General features: G+C 33.5%; 3 protein-coding genes across 3 annotated transcripts; all 3 read right to left on the bottom strand.

Moving 5' to 3' along the window:
- Nucleotides 1-583: 583 nt before the first annotated feature.
- LOC149475726 (uncharacterized) lies at nt 584-8681 on the bottom strand. Its single transcript, XM_089712989.1, has 4 exons — nt 8600-8681; nt 7034-7131; nt 6167-6293; nt 584-751 (listed from the first exon to the last, which is right to left on the bottom strand). The coding sequence occupies exons 1-4, from the start codon at nt 8614-8616 to the stop codon at nt 649-651; spliced, it is 345 nt and encodes a 114-aa protein (XP_089569115.1). The 5' UTR covers nt 8617-8681; the 3' UTR covers nt 584-648.
- Nucleotides 1953-3497, bottom strand: LOC149475727 (uncharacterized). The gene has a single exon (XM_089712446.1). It carries the CDS (start codon nt 3495-3497, stop codon nt 2037-2039), a length of 1461 nt encoding a protein of 486 aa, XP_089568572.1. The 3' UTR covers nt 1953-2036.
- Nucleotides 8682-9340: 659 nt separating the features above from the next.
- Nucleotides 9341-16777, bottom strand: LOC149475725 (uncharacterized). The gene is made up of 6 exons (XM_089712574.1): nt 16690-16777; nt 15843-15923; nt 14104-14306; nt 13086-13271; nt 12247-12406; nt 9341-11323 (listed from the first exon to the last, which is right to left on the bottom strand). Exons 2-6 carry the CDS (start codon nt 15921-15923, stop codon nt 9818-9820), a joined length of 2136 nt encoding a protein of 711 aa, XP_089568700.1. The 5' UTR covers nt 16690-16777; the 3' UTR covers nt 9341-9817.
- Nucleotides 16778-19076: the final 2299 nt, after the last annotated feature.

Raw genomic sequence — 19076 nt, 5'->3', positions numbered from 1 at the left:
GGTTTAAATATATTTGTACGATTGTTGTAATTTCCTTTAAGTAAAGAAACATAATATATTGTTATATGAAGCAATTTTAGTTGAAGACTCGTTAAATTGTTTTCTTTGTTGAAAATCTTATATATAAAAATGAATCGCAAAATGTGTTGGTAAGCGCATAACTCGAGAACGGCTGAACCGATTTCGATAATTCTTTTTTTATTATATTCCTTGAAGAACGAGGATGGTTCTTATGTAGAGAAAACGTAAATATTATGTACCACGGGCGAAGCCCGGGCGGACCGCTAGTTCTAAATAAAAATAAATTAATAAATTATTCTTATAGGCATCCTGTAATTATTATATACTAGATTACCGCCCGCAGCTTCGCCCGCTTTGTCTAAAACCTAATAAATTATATACTAAAACCTTCCTCTTGAATCACTCTATCTATTAAAAAAACCGCATCAAATTCCGTTGCGTAGTTTTAAAGATTTAAGCATACAAAGGGGCATAGGGACATAGGGACAGAGAAAGCGACTTTGTTTTATACTATGTAGTGAAGTTGTTACTCGCATTTAATTGATCAAATAAAACACACGTATTGTAACTATATTGTTTATTATAATTATGATGATCCTATGATGTTACATCATTAAATAATAATTATCACATGTCACCATCTGAATTTCCCGAATCTGAAGCTGAATCGGACGCCGTATTTTGGATTATTGAAGAAGCAGGACAGCAAGTCTCTTCGCTCGTGCAAACACTGCAAGAAATACAACTTTTTAGCACAACTTATAACTTACTTATGTATTTATATATTACGTGTGATTTCTTATTTAACTTAGGACGAATTTCTCACAATAATATAAAACTTCAACTGTTATTATATTAATATTCGGTCAGTAAGAATATGATTAGTTGTTAAGGGAACGGTTATCGGTGAATAACCAAGGATTTAAAATTTTTTCAATGGACGTAGGTAAACTAGAAAAACGAAATATTATGAACGCGTCCATTCAAAGCATAATGAATAATCTGATAGTTTTTTTTTTTTTTTTTCTGTTATGGCAAGAAGCTAAAACTATTTGCCAGTGTCAAGTAAAAGGTAGGGAATCCATACACGGGAAAATAGGATAGTACAATATTTTTCAAGGTGATCAGAAGAGTTAGGCCAAAATTAATACAAGTTACATTATAATATTACATATTATTTACATAAACTAAATAGATTAAATAGAAACTAAAAAACATTACAATTTGACGTTATTCTTAAATATAAAAGTAGATATATTATTATAATATTTTTTAGGATACATAAATAGATATGACACACGAGTAGGAAGAGGAACATTTGAAGAAATTAATGAATTAAAAAAGGAAGAATGATCGTATAAAGAGCAAGAGAAAAATACGTGGTCTATATTTCCCTCATCCTCTCCACACTCGCAAACTTCACTATTTAATACGCCTATTCTGGCTAAATGACTAGGAATACACATAATTATGTCCTATTCTAATGCGACTTATTGTAGATATAACTAATTTATTTGCTTCAACACCAACAAACCAAGGTTTTATGGGGATTACCGGTTGAATTCTATAGTAATTCCTTCCCTTATGCTGCCCAGTATCTGTCCAGACCGTATTCCACGCTTCAAAGAGAAATCGTTTCGGTAATGTTAATAGATCATGAGAGTAGTTAATGTATGGATACATATCTCTAAACTGCACTGCATCCTTGGCCAAGCTATCAGCCCTATCATTTCCGTGGATATATAAATTGAAATGATTGAAATATTTTTTAAAACGAATGCCAACACTATTTACATATTTATTATTGTGCGCTGGTAATATTAGTAATTAGACGTTTAATTTGTATTGACTTTTTAGTAAGTATGGCAGCACCACCATACCCATCAATTCTGTCATCACGAATACAAACTTAATATCCTGGAATTCGAAAGAAGAGATTTGGTTTTAACCAAGTCTCATTTAGAGCAATTAAAAAAGGATTGTGCTTATTTATTATGTGAATTAGATCTGACTTTTTAGGTATCACGCTTCTGCAGTTCCACTGTATTATTTTGGAATCCATGATTACTAAATAAACTATCAATTACTTTATGTAAAGTGGCAACGTTGGACGGTTTCAGGGTGTTATTTTTCAATAGATTGTTGATAAGTAAAGTAATTATATCCATTATCTGTGAAGTTTCAGATTCATTAGGGGCTACTTGATAACCGCAGCCATTTTCAGGCGTAGGAATCTGAGCTTCCCTAATAATAGCATTATGAGCATTTTTATCAAAACCCTTATTAGTCTTAGGAGGCAATTTTGGTTTTAAAAAATAAGTCTTTTTGTAGGATGAATTTGAACTATTTACATTCAATCTATTTGTGGTTGAATAAGCAGATGAAGACATTAATACATCCCCATAAGACTTTGATACATTTGGGTAAAGTTTACTTGCTTCCCCGTAAGATATATTTTTTTCAGACATACTTATTTTAATATCCTTTTGGCGTTTAAATTCTGGACAGATTTTATTAGTTGCGAAATGGAAGCCTGAACATAACAAACATGATGCACAATCTTCTTCGACTGTACAAGTGTCGCCAGAATGATCTTGACCACACTTATAACATCTGGGTTTGGAACGACATATATTTTTAGTATGACCATATCTACAGCATTGAAAACATTGGATGGTTGGAAAAATGTAAAGATTAACTGGCAGAGAGTTATAACAGGCATACACACGTTCAGGAAGAACTTGACCGTCAAATGTAAGAACAACAGATTGTGTTGGTCTCCAAGATATGGAACCATCAATAATAACCTTATAATTGATCCTTCTAACTTTTATAATTTTTCCACAGCCAGCTGGAGTTGAAATATTTTCTATTATTTCCTCTTGGGACCATTCAGAAGGTATTCCTTTAACAATACCAATGCGACTTATGTTAAATGTTGGTATTTTTGCACTTAGCTTATTTAATTCTAAATTTTTATTTTTAATAAAATCATTAGCATCCTTTGGCGTTGAAAATGCTACAATACAACGATTTCTCCCTATTTTTTTAACACTACCAGATACTATATTTTTAATATTGTTATTTTTTAAAAATCGACCAAAAGTAATGGGATGCAATGTTGTTCCATCGCCAGGTGTTGACTCTGTACGCTGAACATGAACAATATAAGGGAAGGAGTCAGTAGATAGGTATTCTGAACGTAAATTTGGTAAAGACGATTGTTCATTCATATTATTATTATCATTCTTATAAGATTCATTAAAAGTAACATCAGAATTGGACTTTTTATTAGGCTCAGTGCTATCACTGTCCTGTTTCCTTAGCCTGCGTTTTTTAGGAGTGCTTTCCACCCAACTATATTTTAATGCAAAATCGTTTTCACATTCTATACTTGGAACCGTAATATAACTAGCTACTTCAGGACCAAGTTGGAAACTTGGTCCTGAAGCTATAGGGTCGGGAGGATCGTTCATCGATCAGCCCGCCAAAATTTAAGTGCAAAAATTTTTTTACATACTATAAATCAGAATAAAATAGACTTACCAATAAAAAACTGCTAACTACACTAATTTACAAGTTTATATATAGGAAACAAAAGATATATACAAACTTAGATTACAAAATAAAATACAGATAGAGCATGTCAATCATTCATCGCCCTTGTCAAAGAAAATACGAAATCAAAAACGAATACGTTCCTCCGCTAGTGCTATAGCGATTCTAGTGTCATGCAATACGTCAAAAGGGGTTTGCTATTTTAGTAAAAAAATGCTGTCTTGTGATATTAAAACGCTGTAAAACTTGTTCCCGAAAACAAACAAAAAGATAAAACATCGTTTTACAGATTTTCTGTAGATTATTTGGCTTATTTAATTTTGTATACAAATAATAATTTTACAAATACGAAGGAATTCAAAACTTCAACGTATGCTGCCAGTATTTTGAAAATGAATTTGCCATTTTTAGGGGTAAAATGGTTAAAAGATATTCGGGGTAGTGCTGTTGGATTTTTCGATCGTGAATGTGATTATTTGTATAGTGCAATAAAAGTTCATGGTCATTATTAGATTATTTTAAAAAGCATTATACATTTTTTTGTTACTTATATAAAAAGCGTCGTTTTCGCTTGCGATTTAATTCATGTGAACTCCATGATGGATATGATGAAAATAAAATGTCCCGCATTCGACTAAAAACTACCGCTATTCGCATTCGTATGTTTTGAAAAATAAAAACTTTTTTTAATGTAATTTATTTAATAAATTTAATGTAATTTATTTAATAAATTTAATGTAATTTATTTAATAAAAATTGAATAAAATTATTTTGTATACCTTTAGTAGATAGATGCTTTATGTAACAAAATAATTTTTACAATATTATAAAATAATATCAAAATCCGATTCGATCCGAATTTATATTAAAATAAAAATTAAAACATGACTGCTAATAATTTATGTAGCCTACGTCACTACCACCACAGCTACCTTCATAATTCAGATGATTGCAATGACACCTCACAAGTCACAACTCAAAATCGATCCAACAGTTTATACTGCAGGGCGTGTCAAAGAAATATTATACGTACATACCTACACTCGAAAAACATAACCCTCTTTCTTCCGTAGTCGGGCAAAAATTTGGGAAATTTTTCATTATCTGGTAACATAACACGCACACAGAAGCACCGTGTTCGTACAGTGCAGCGGCGAAATGACAGCACACATAGCTTTATGGAAATGACGATAAATCTTTCGGTTTAGTTCGGCATCGCTCCATCTGTCTTTTATTTTGTAATCTAAGTATACAAAGCCAAACTCAATTGAACATTAATTTAATTTTTTTTTCAAATAAAATTTCAAAAATTACACCCGGCTCGTTCGAAGATTCCCGCGCTTTTCTAATCTGATAGTTGTCAACTGTCAAGTACTTCGTGATGTTTTTAAAAATTAAAAACTGTACTGTCAAAATTCAATTTTGGCCGCAACAAGAACACAAGTAATTTAAATACCCTACATGTTTTTTTATTACATTGAAAAAGCACTTATACTGAAAAGCACTTAATTTATACAAGTATGGCTGATGAATCGTCAAACGATGTCGTCGCTATCACTTCTGATGAGGAAGATGACTCTTTTTCAGGTATGCCTTTGTATTTACTTTATTTTTAAGCATAATAAAACACGACGACAAAATTTTAAATTGATGTAGGTCTATATAATATGTACCTACATTATTTTACATAAATTATTAAAACCTACACCGATGTAAATTTAAGCAAAAGTATTAGTATTTTCTACAAAAATTGTAGTAAATTGTTCGCGGCTTATAGCTAATGATAGCAAACAAAACACAATACTAACTATACTCTGTCCATTATATTATTTGCTTTTTGACAGCTTCACGCCTATGTAGGATTGTATTGTCTATGTTAAAATGTCATACAAATAATGATCGTACTTCATGGACAGGTCCCGCCCACTTAGTGATGCCTACACAGAATTATTCAATGATGGGTCGATAGATTAAAATAATCGATAGAAATACTCTGTAAAATATATCCGATGCAGAAAAACTCTTCTATTATGTTATATAATTTAAACGTAAAGACAACCAAATTGAATGAATGTAAACAGTGCACTTGAAATTCGTGTATTCCCGTTATAGCATTTTTTTGGAATATACTGTAAATCTACGTATGTGTGAATAGTGCTTCACGACATTCGTACACGAATGTTAAACGTTTGGTTTAGGGATGATAAGAATGGCGACCACGAAAGGTGCAAATGCACCATCAACCACCTCGGTAACCGCTCTAGAATGTATGTCGCAGGCAAATTGTATAATTTCGTAGTTTACAAACGCGCGGCATTTTGTAATGTGCTTGATTGCTATGATTTACTTTTTTCAAACGTCCACAAGAAGACGGTTGCGACCTTAGATCATTAAGTAAGTTACTTAATGATCTAAGGTTGCGACACGAACCTTACATAACCCACCCCCTTATCCTAACCAAAAATTTCTGATTACAGATTCTCGACATATTACAAAATGCCGAGCGTTTGTAAACGGCGAAATAAAACAATTTGCCTGCGACATAATGTATATTTATTATTTTTATAATGTTGTCAAGAATACGTACTTTTTATAAGTATGTTTTGCGTATAACGTGAAGTCGATAGCTCGTGTGCCGTAGTCGCAGAACTCCCGCCGCGTGCACACGCCTGCGTCGCCTTTCCCAGTTATACAGGGCAGTGGTTTTACTGTAGCTGTGTAAGAAATATGAATTTTTAGACGACCCTATACATTCCAACGACCATTATATAAATGCGAAAGTAATTTTGTCTGTCTGCCGATTTTGTACGTTTAGCTTGAGACTTGAGAAAAATAGTTTTTAACCCGGAAATGTACGGTTCTTTGAATACGCGGCCGGAAAGCTAGTACATAATAAAATAGGTAACAGGTAGGTACTTGACACTAGCTTAATAAGCGGGTAGAGCCGTGGGCCAAAAGCTATTTAACTATACAGATTAATAAATGATATTAAAATTGTTCGGCACAACTACTTAGTACATATATTTTTTACATTAGGCACGTATAGTATACTACACTCGCTGTAGTACCTAACCAATATTTGCACCATGAGATTGTGATTACAGTCTATCACGTCATAGGCTATTTTTTTCCAGCTACCACGTGTTGACACCGCGCATTCCAGCTTTTCAAACAACGCCATCTAGCGTCATATAAATATGGAATGACTAGATTTCCGCCCGCGGCTTCGTCCGCGTTTTCAAAGGAAAACCCGCATAGTTCCCGTTCCCGTGGGATTTCCGGGATAAAACCTATCCTATGTGTTAATCCAAGTTACCCTCTATATGTGTGCTAAATTTCATTGTAATCGGTTCAGTAGTTTTTACGTGAAAGAGTAACAAACATCCATACAAACTAATCTTTTCAAATTATTTCTTTTTTTCTTTTTAGGATTTATAGGATTATGGATACATACCATTTGCTTTCATAGTGGTTGTTGCTTGTGTGGAAGTCGTTATGATTTGTGGCATTTGCATTGACACGTGAATGCAAATAAGAAGAAATACGGTAAATCTAGAATAAAAGACACAAACATAAAAATACTAGATTTTCGCCCGCGGCTTCGCCCGCGTTTGCAAAGGAAAACCCGTATAGTTCCCGTTCCCGTGGGATTTCCGGGATAAAAACTATCCTATGTGTTAATCCAAGTTACCCTCTATATGTGTGCTAAATTTCATTGTAATCGGTTCAGTAGTTTTTACGTGAAAGAGTAACAAACATCCATACATCCATACATCCATACATCCATACAAACTTTCGCCTTTATAATTAAGATTCATAGTTACAAAGGCAAATATTAAACTGCATCTAACAGTATTTGTAAACCGTATTTTTTACTTGTTTTAATTTTTAACTCAGATATTATGTTTGTTCTTGCCTACAGTTTTAAAAAAAAGCACTTCTTTCATATCATAAAAATATAATCTCTATATCTTCTTATTGTTATACGTAAAATTCTCGTGTCACAATGTTAGTTACCATACTCCTCCAAAACGGCTGGACCGATTTTCAAGAAATTTTGTGTACCTTTTGAGTAGATCTGAGAATCGGCAAAGATCTATTTTTCATAGTGATAAGTTGCCAGAAAAGCTAGTAAGTACATTAAATTCAATTGCTATTCGTTTAACTCGATAAATAATTCTCAAAAACGGCTGGACCGATTTAGGTAGTTTTGAAATGTTTATCGTAGTCTGGATAGTTGATACGAAGTTCATCTGGGTATTCTAGTATCTTTTGAATCATTATAAAGTGTATTTTTTTTTGTAAAAATCTCTAATAATATATCTATGGCAAAATAATAGTAGATAAGTAATCGTAGATATATTACTGACAATAATCTCGACGGTAAGTAGGTATCAATTGAAATTAATTTAAACAAAAATTCATATGAATCATTCTACGAACATATTTTCTTCAATAGATTACAATTAGCAATGCGAACGAGTGCGTGATTTAGGTAATTTAATAATTGTCTGTTTTAATTTGTATAAGGATCAATGTACTTTAATCCATACTAATATTATAAATGCGAAAGTAACTCTGTCTGTCTGTCTGTTACTCAATCACGCCTAAACTACTGAACCAATTTGCATGAAATTTTGTATGGAGATATTTTGATACCCGAGAAAGGACATAGGCTACCTTTTATTACGAAATATCTACCACGGGCGAAGCCGGGGCGGACCACTAGTTCTATATAAATAGATATTTACATTAGGTAAATTATATTTAACATAATATATGGAATGCATTGATAACTCATCACACGGTCACAATTTTGTTTCTATAATAAAGCTATATTTAATACTGTTAAAATTTATTATGTTCGATTCTGTGGAATTTATAATGTTCTGTGGTTCATACTGAAATCTCCAGTGTATTAAATATAAGCTTCTTGCACACGCCCTATAAAAATGACAGAGATCGCCCTTCCCGCTCTTTTTTGTCTACGTTAATAAAAAAAAAACTAAATGCCACTCACGTTTTGCTTGTGTCCATTATGAATCACAATAATACACTGATTACAATATCGTGCTCGTCATTAATAAATCATCGGATGCAACCGCATATTTTTATAATGAACTTGCTTGACCTTAAACTGTATTGCTGTCTATAATAATTAAGCTAAGATAGAAAACTATTAGACTACATAATATTACTTTTATCTTCAACCCCAGACTGTTAAACTGTTTACTGTATTGATATCAAAATTCATAACTTTTAGTATGGATAAGCGAGTGATGAATTTGTTTGAATGCGCTTATCTCAGGAACTATAGGTACTACATCGATTTAAAAATTTCTACTATGTACTACGTGATCCCTGAATGCTAAAGTGAACCACGGGCGAAGCCGGAGCAGACTGCTAGTATATATAATATACTAAAAATTGATGGTTGTCATCTGTTCATAGGCTGCGTTTCCGACGCCGTTATGTCCGACAGCAGCTTGCAAAGTCTAAACCATGTACCTAGCAAGTGCTGCTTTAGACTTGCAACCTGCTGTCGGGCACTTCTTGCAGATGGAATCGCGGCCTTACTGCTGCTACTTTTGACTGGTTTTTGCGTTTTTATGTATAGAGTATAGACTCATTTGCTTTAAGCACAGAACAGTAAAAACAAATTTATGGGTGTACCCTATCACTAAACTATTTAGTAAGTATTTAGTTATTAATAATGCATAGTTTTAAAAATAAAACGAACAAATAAAACAATACCATTTATTAAATACAATGAGAACATTTTTTGCACTTAAAGCGATAATATTTTACAAGCAATTCATAATCATACATTCATTAATTGACTAGCCAAATTAAATAATTATTATTCTGTGAATAATTATTAGACTGATTTTGTGATATTTAAAAATGATCAATAATGAGCGCCATTTATTTTGAATAATAATAAAAATAATATTAAAAATATTATAATTAAAACTGTTAATAAGCCATATAATACAATAATTATACATTTAAATTCAATAAATATCGCATTTATGTGTCTATAATAACTTTTAGGGCTGATTTTCCAATCCTTGGTTAAAACTTATTCGTTGAATAACGTATTATTTCAAAAATGTATTCTAATTATGTACTTGTATTTGACAGTTTACGTGACATTTTAATATTATCTAGTAATACTTTATTGGACGGATAAGTTAACCATGGATTGAAAAATCGGCCCTTACTGCAATAAAATCTATTAAGCATCTTCATCATTACCGCTATCTTCAGAAACTTCACCATTTCCTATAAAAACTTCTTCCGCAGCCATATTTGGCATTCTAGAATTATTATTTATCTGTAGTACTGACGCTATCGCCATGCCCGTCCCGAATCTATACTCTATGGGCTTCATGCTTTCATCTACGTCTTTGTCTATGGACGCTCGTTTGGCGGGAAAATTCTTTTTGCGCACCGCTCTGTACCGCCTTACGTCATTTAGTAAACCATTATTTTCAATGTCGAGTTCACTATCTGAAGAGGAGGTGAGATCTAAATCTTTTTTATTAAATTTATAATTTATTGCTTCGTTTTTATTATTTATATTGCGTACATTTAAGTTAACAGCGTCCGATTCAACGTCACTTAGCCCATCTGAGAGACCACTAGAATCTAAGCCGTTCTTATTAATTTCCATTTTCTTAACCCATTTATTCAAAATGAAACTTTTTCTATCTTTTCCTATAGTAATAAGGCGACTTTTTACATTTAACTCTGCGTTCGCTTCATACAACTCATCAGGGATGTCCGTCTCATCGATATATTTACACATTTTTAATCTATATTTATTTTTTGGTCTCTTATTTTTCTTTGATTTTAACTTTTTTCGCTGTTTCCTTTCGATTTTGGATAAAAAACCTTTTCGATCAACGAAATCCTGCATGCTTATCTGTCTCGGGAATTCTGGTACGTTTTTCAAATTGGGCATTGTTTTAGCGAGCGCTTGTCTCTCCCTTTCTCTCATTAAGTCCTCTCGCTTCACTAATTTCCTTTTTAATTCGTTCAAAACTATTTTCGTTGTTTCTTTCTCTTTCCGCCCAGGGGCTGTCACAACATCTGCTAACGGTTGAACATTATCATCGTCTTCTGTTTTGACGAAATAAAAAACTTCATCTTTGATTTCTCGTTCGCTTTGATCTATATTTACTACCGATGTATCTTCCACGTGTTCTTCAAATTCTTCCAATTTCGGCTCATCCACTTTGAACTTATTTTGCAATTTCTTCAACCGTATTTGCGAGTTTTGTATCGTGTTGAGGCTATTCGTTATATCATCAATGATTGCGTCAATATCTTTATTCAGTACATTTAAGTCCAATTCCTGTTTATTTAGCGCACAAGAATCTAGAAACATATCTAGGTCATTGCATTTGCTTAGTGCCATTTTTAGTTCTAAACACGAACGAGCAACTCCTGTATGTATGTCTGAGTAAAGCCATGTTTCTTTGAGAGCAGCTCCAGGCCATTTTAGAGCACTGGCACTATCTTTTGTGCCATAGTTTTTGAGCAATCGATACATTCGTTCTAGAGCTTCGAAATTCTCTTTGAACTCTACAATGAGATTGTCTATGAGTGTGTGATGTATCCAATATATTCGTTCGTTGTGATTTTTGTACAGTTTTTGTGCGTGTGACGGTATGTGGTGTGCGAGTGCGATGTGTTTTAACAGTGTGGACTGTACGACGAGGAAGGCGTGATGGATTTTCTGGAAAATAAAAAAAGGTTATTAATACATATTTTTATAAAATGTACACGCGGTCCCAACCCGCTTTCATACTAACTATATAATGCTATAGCAGTCAGGGATCGCGTACGTATAAATCGGTAAGAAAATTTATAAAATCGGTTTGGTTTTCGATACTAGCATTGATTTTCTATACATATAAGCTTATTCTAGATTAATACCAGTTGAGGGTAAATGCTTAGAAAATGTGAAGCGAAACTTCTTTGGCAAGATTAAAAGATACCAAAATCGTCGCCTTACTCCATGACGTGACGGTATTGCCATGACGCGACCTTGAAATTTTACTCTCAACGCGCCTAAAGGTGGCCGTACACGGACCGCTTCAAGCAGTTGAGACCGACGACTTGATTCCGCGACCTCGCGGTGAACTATAGACTTAATTCACTGCCAAACACGGACTGCTCGAGCAGTCACCACCGCTTCAAGCAGTCAACTGCGCGGTTTGTACCGACAGCTCGAGCAGTCAACGACCGACCACTCGAGCAGTCCGTGTACGTCGCTCAACCGTTAACTTCTCGTGTTGCCCGTGTATGGCCGCTCTAAAGAAGTTCCACTTCAAACATTCAGATATACATATGGAGACGACACCGCCTACATCACTTATGTTCCGCTCACCATAAGCCATATGGCTTAACTGCACGCTCATTTTTTATTTGTTTTAAAGTGAAACGCATCAAATATGCCTTCGTGTGTATTACGATATTGCACAAATAATACGGAAAAGTGCAAAAGAATAACTTTCATCGGTAAGTACCTAACTAGATAATAATTTTTAAAACTTAGTTATAGCAAAAAAATGGCGCACAGATTTTGTTCGTGGTGTCTTCTCCATACGTAGTAATATTATCTTAACGACTTTAAAAGGTAAATTGCCTATAACTTACCATAAGACTATCAGTCTCACACTCCAACGCTATATCCCCCCTGAGCCAAGGCACATTCCCCAAAAGTGCTGACGTGGCTCGCGACATGAGCACGAGCAGTTCCTTCTGCTGCCGGCACAGTAGTGCGTGCGTGGACTCTATCGCTGACGTCACTGATACTCTATGGAAAAATACACGAAAAATGTCTAAAAAATACTTGAGAGGTGTGTCGTTACAACTTTTGGCTTTAATTTAAAAACTTACAATAGTTTATAAGTTTATTTGTGTCTATTCCAAGTTGTGACCCAAATAAAAAATAATAATAAAAAGGATTTTTAAAACCGTTCGAGTAGTTTAATGGTAATAAATAAACATGATGTTTTTTTCTTTAATTACCTTCTATCTATCATCACAATCCATTCAGTAGTTTTCACGTGAAAGAGCAATAAACATAAATCCATCTATCCTCACAAAATTACACGTTTATAATACTAGCAAGGGGGTATCCATAAATTACATGAGGCTTTTAGCATAAGGAATAATTATATCTCACGAAATCCACCGATGGAGGTCGAGAATTAAACAATTTCTTCAACTTTTCGAATTGAAGAACACTTCACGTAATTAAAAGAGGTAAGTCGAACAAAAAACGCTTCACATAATCAATGGATGCTTTTAAGCAATAAGGCCGCCTTTTACTACGTATGTGCCGTGTGTTTTCATTGTATCTTAAATGTAATTATAGTATAGCTTATTTATGTTTGGTATATTATGTACAATAAAGAATAAATAAATAAATAAATGAATACATAAATAAATGGCATCCATTCATCCCTAAGATAAGATAAAAGACCACTCACAACTGCGCATGCATAGCCGTGTACTCCCTGCAGCATGCCGTCGCACGCCTCGCCAGCGCCATGTAGTCGCGCATCAAACCAAGCAGCTTGCGCAAACTGCCGCGGCAATGCGCGCGGTGTAAACCCCGTATTGCTACCGGTATCAATACTAGAGACCCCATACGGACTAGCGTCCATTTGTTTAGGCTGCAAAATACAGACTACCATGTACAATAATAGTTAGAATATATTATATAAGCGGGTCCTGGATTGCTATGGTTGGCCATAGACAACAAGAAAAAGTCTACAAAAAGGTTTCACAAATAACACAGATTTTATTATGGTAAAATTATTTTAATAATCGGCTAAGTACGTTCTATAGCACATCTTTCTATAGTCATGTAGTCGCGCATCAAGCCAAGCAGCTTGCGCAAACTGCCGCGGCAATGCGCGCGGTGTAGACCGCGTATTGCAAGTGGTATGAATGCTAGAGACCCCATACGGACTAGCGTCCATTTATTTAGACTGCAAATTTATACAGACTATCATGTACAATAATAGGTAGAATATAATTTATTATATAAGCGGGTTCTGGATTGCTATGGTTGGCCATAGACAAAAAGAGAAAGTAGACAAAAAGTTGTCAGATATAACACAGATTTTATTATGGTAAAAGTATTTCTTAATCAGTTAAGTACACTCCCAGACGCTCGTAGACCGCGTTTCGCTAGAGGTATCAACGCGAGAGACCCCATGCGGACTAGAGTCTATTTTTTTATTCAGTAAATTTATAGATTATATTATAGAACAAATAAATTTACTGGTTGTCCATGGACAACAAAAAATATAGGTAGATCATAAATAATGTATATTTTATACTTGTAAAATAATTTTCATAATCGATTAAGTATGCTTTACTGCAGACTGGGCTATTTTTATTCCTTTGCAAAATGCAGCTTATTTAATGATGAAAGAATAATTTATAGCACAACTTTCTTCACATTATTATCATTATCACTTATTACCCACTAATACTCACTTCTTAGGTGGTGCAACTAACAAGCAAGTAGCGATCGCCCCTATAGCACTATTCCTCTCTCCCCCCGTGAGCCAGCCCGAACCCCCCGCGTACTTCCAAGCCACCTCAGGACAGGGGGCTTCTTGTTCTACCTCAATACTATCCTCACGGAAGAGCAGTCCAGATTCGAGTATTGCTACTATGTTGTCGTGGCTGTAAATTAACTGTAATAAAAAAAATATAAATATTTCAGGACAATTTTCACACACGGCACAATCTAATCCCATAGTAAGCTTTCGCTTGTGTTATGCAAACCAGATGGCTGATAAACATATTACGTGTATAATTTTAAATAAATACTTATATAGATAATTTACACCTAGAGTAAAAATCTATGTTCATCACACAAATATTTGGGTGAAAAAAAAATATTGCCTGCATAGGTGGGAATCGAACCCACAACCTCTGGCTTGGAAGGCAGAGCCATTACCAACCAAGTTAACTGGTCAGTCAAACATTCGAATAGAAATTCTTTTTTTATGTTGTTTGAGTACCAACGAAAACCAGAGGCGTGAATTGAACTTAAAACTTCAATGTGTATTTTTAATACCATGTAAATTGTAAGTACTGTTTTCTATTTAAAATTGTAATTTAATCTATACTAATATTATACAGCTGAAGAGTTTGTTTGTTTGTTTGTTTGAACGCGCTAATCTCGGGAACTACTGGTCCGATTTGAAAAATTCTTTCAGTGTTAGATAGCTCATTTATCGAGGAAGGCTATAGGCTATATATCATCACGCTACGACCAACGAGACGGGAGCCACGGGGGTGAAACCGCGCGGAGCGGCTAGTACCATATAAGTTTGTATGTCCCATTGAATGAATGTTTTCTTTCTTTTCCTTCTTTCTAATTGACTGGCAAATTCATATGATCACAATAACCAGCCATAGTTAATTATTTATTACATGAATTTGCCAGTCAGTTCAATTCACGGGCGTAAACTGACTGGGAATAAAAGGTCATAATACGGCTCCAGACTGTAAATTCGTCTGTACAGACTGTAAATAAAATTGGTCTATACTGTTAGATTAATAACTACAAAACTATTGATTATGTATCATTCATAGGCTCAATATGTCAGCTTGATGTTTGTATTTGTATTACCATGTTTTGAGCAAAACCAAACTTAATTTTCTGTCACTGAGAGATATTTCTGTTAAAACCAACAACCAAAAATTGCATGTGCAATGGCAGAAATTTTTTAAATTTCGTAATGAAATATATAAATAACGAGATTATTTACACAATATCTCATATGAGCTAAATGGATATTACCATTAAAGGTTTGCTAGTTAAAAATAATAATAATTGAGAGCCTTATGAATCTCTACTAATCCATACTAATATTATAAATGCGAAAGTAACTCTGTCTGTCTGTCTGTTACTCAATCACGCCTAAACTACTGAACCAATTTGCATGAAATTTGGTATGGAGATATTTTGATACCCGAGAAAGGACATAGGCTACCTTTTATTGCGAAATATGTACCACGGGCGAAGCCGGGGCCTCTAGTATTATATATAGCTGAAGAGTTTGTTTATTTGAACGTGCTAATCTCAGGAACTACTGGTCCAATTTGAAAATTTTTATTTCTCTTATATTTTTATAATGGTAAAAATTTATTTGATGCATATTGATTGTATATTGTAAAATAAAAGAATCAGCATGCTAAAATATCTAAAATATTATACATACCATATTGGGTCTAAATTTTATAGCAATCCATTTTCTTGAGAGGATAGGTGGAGAAAAGTCTTGCTTCATAAACAAGGCCATCTGAAATAAACACCTACAAGTAAAAAAGTGAAGTCCCGTGTCTCCAAGTGAGGTAAGGGGGATGCATTATGAATACATCTGTTTCACTGAACGATTTTCTTTGGGAACATGTAGCCTTCTGTGTCCTGCAAGACTGAGAATTTTTTTTTCTATATCTTCACTGGGAATTGAACCCAGGACCTCTCGATCTATGATCATGCGTCAACCACTGGACCAAGGAGGCGTTCAACTACTAAATAACTAATCATAGAATAGGTACATCATTTGTTTATCATTATATTATAAAATATACTAATTTCCTTACTCAATACTAAAAATTTAATGAGTGTTTTTCTCTGTCTTTCTTTCATGCAGATAGTTAGGAGGCTAGAGAGTGAAAAGTATGGCAAAGGCAAATGTAATTTTTAACTTCACTCTTTGTTAATAATTAATTATTATTGATTATTGTAAACATCTCCACATCTCAACTTAAACTATCTTATAATTTTAATTATGTATGACATCACTTACTAAATGATGAATATTGAGTTTTAGTAAGAAAATATAGATATCAGAATTCACTAATTCACAAAATTAATTCACTAATTTATGTTATTTGGAAGGCTTGTTCCCTTTTAAAGTTAAAATACATGTCAGCTGATTCGATTGGGAACAAAAACACAACATAACCATTTCTTTTTCTTTTCAAAGGCGGTTATCGCAACTCAAAAAACGCTGTATCATTATTTTTTATCGAAACTAATTAATATTTACGTTTATTACTTACTTTTCATATTTATATCATTTTATTTGATCAATCGGAAAATCAGTCGGTTCACGGTTGTTTTGACCAGGTTTTGACAATTGAAAACAATTGACACTGACATATTGATATTTTATGACATTTGGCTTTGATAATTGACGTCAATTCTTTTAATTACGGGCGCGTTTATAAATGTAACAAAAAATACGAGATCTTCAATTTGTTTGACTATCCCGGAACAAAATGGATTTTCTACGTTAATAAAGCCTTGATTTTGCTGAGATTACAATCCATTTATATTATAAGTATTGCGGCTTAAAATATACTTTCTATCAGAGACATCTAGTGGTGAATAAAAGAATCGAAATTAATAATGACTACATCTTCTCTCTAATAGGTGGCGCTATATTTAATTTCAATATTATACGGTTCATGAAATATAATGTACACTTTAAAGTACTAAGAAAAATATGTACATATACTTAAATTTTAGGATGGTTATTTTAATATCATTGATATAACTGCAAACTTATTTAATATCACAATAATATACAAACTACTAGCGCCATCTACATCAATATCAGATTTATTATATTTTATTACTGTGACATCTAGCGATGACTAGTAATAACTAATTGCACAAGAATTACTGCCAGATTCTAATAGATGGCGTTGTTTTCTATTTCATAATTACTGAATTTACGGAATAAAGTGTAAACATTACATTATGGATGGCAAAAATCAGTGCAATATGAAATAAAAAATGCACTTTACATTTTTTATGTTAATTATAATGTTGCTTTAGCGAAAAAGCTTAAGTTATTTAAATAATTAAAGCTAGTGGCGCCATCTACATTATTATCCTGTTTCATTTATTTTATATCAGCGACATCTAGTGGAGACTAGAAGAATCGAAATTTATAATGACTACAGCCTCCTTCTAATAGATGGCGCTGTATTCAATTTCAATATTATACAATTCATGAAATAATTATGATAGGGTGGTCATGGCACCTCTGTAGCCAGTGTCAGTTTTAAAAAGAGCGGCAAAATTAAAGAAAAAGTATATTTCCGAAAAATAAAAAAGGCCTCCCTAGTCCCTTCCACTTCGCTGGCTATCTTCAAAATTTAGAGTTGATAAAGAATAAACATGTTACCACATGATTTTACTAATTACTTTATCGTTATAGACATGTAAACGCTATTTTGGTTCTCAAATAATTTTGTTACATTTGTCGGAATCTTTTCACATGCCTAACCTTAAGGATACTGTTCCTTCCTCTACATTGCAAGCAAGACAAGCACTTGTCTTGTTTGTATTATACAGGGTGTAGGTCTTGTTGTGAGTGTGTTCACTTATTTCATAACATGCTCCATAATTTAAAATGTTACCTAATTTTTAGTAAACTGTTTTCTTGTTTCTTATACAAGATGTCCCACTATTGGTATACTAAGCGCGAAGGGACTTGTAGTTTTGCATACACTGATCACGTAAAAAATACTTAAACAACAAAATTACGTCAAAAATTTTTTGCTAAATTTTTCCTGAAAATTCATGTTTTCTTCTCTAGCTTCGCGAAGCCGGCATAATATACCGCTTCTCTAATGTGAGCATTTTGTCTATGAAAACATAATCTTAATCGATAGCTCACGTGCTGGTGGCAAAGTTGGGCGTGTTGCTCGTTATGGGTGTTAACTATGGTGTTAACACAGAGTTTTAAAATTCATCTATTTGAAAAAAAATGCGTCTGGAATTTTATAAGTATTTTTGACGTACTCAGCGTATGCTAACCTCCTTTAAGCTTAGTATATCAACAGTGGGACACCCTGTATATTATATTGGTGCTGTTGCCTGTTTAGGACCAACTATAGGAGGTGGTAAAGTTAAATGAAACAACATTTTATTATTCTAACATTTATTTGAATCACATACATTCAAAACGTAAAAAGATCCATGAGTTGACCAGCACCGTCTTAAAAAATAAGTACAAAATATAGGTTTATATAAAATACAACTGATGTAGAAATAGGATCGAGAAGAGTATTTTTGAGCTCATATTAAACAGTATAGAAATATAATTTTCAATCACGTATCAGATATTTTTGCGCATCTGTACCAAAGAAAGGTGCTGTTGCTACACGATATCATGAGAAATGAGCAGTATCTTATATCTATACTTAGGAATACTTACAAATACTTACAGACTAGTTTCAAATCTGCATTGTGCCCATAAAAATCAAAAAATTACGCTATCACTATTAAGGAGTAGTCCCATATAAAGGAATAATCCCCAAGATGATTTAGAGAACAGTTATTATGAAAAAGTTCATAGTAACTGGATAGTCAATCATTGCAAAACTAGCTTTCCTCTCGCGGATTCGCACGCGTGACAACCATACATATCTCTATC

This window comes from Colias philodice, chromosome 29, assembly GCF_061535455.1.
Source record: "Colias philodice isolate Cphi_HAF_F1 chromosome 29, ilColPhil1 Martin Lab GWU primary, whole genome shotgun sequence".
In the NCBI taxonomy this organism is placed as follows: domain Eukaryota; kingdom Metazoa; phylum Arthropoda; class Insecta; order Lepidoptera; family Pieridae; genus Colias; species Colias philodice.
This window is presented reverse-complemented; position numbering and strand designations above follow the sequence as displayed.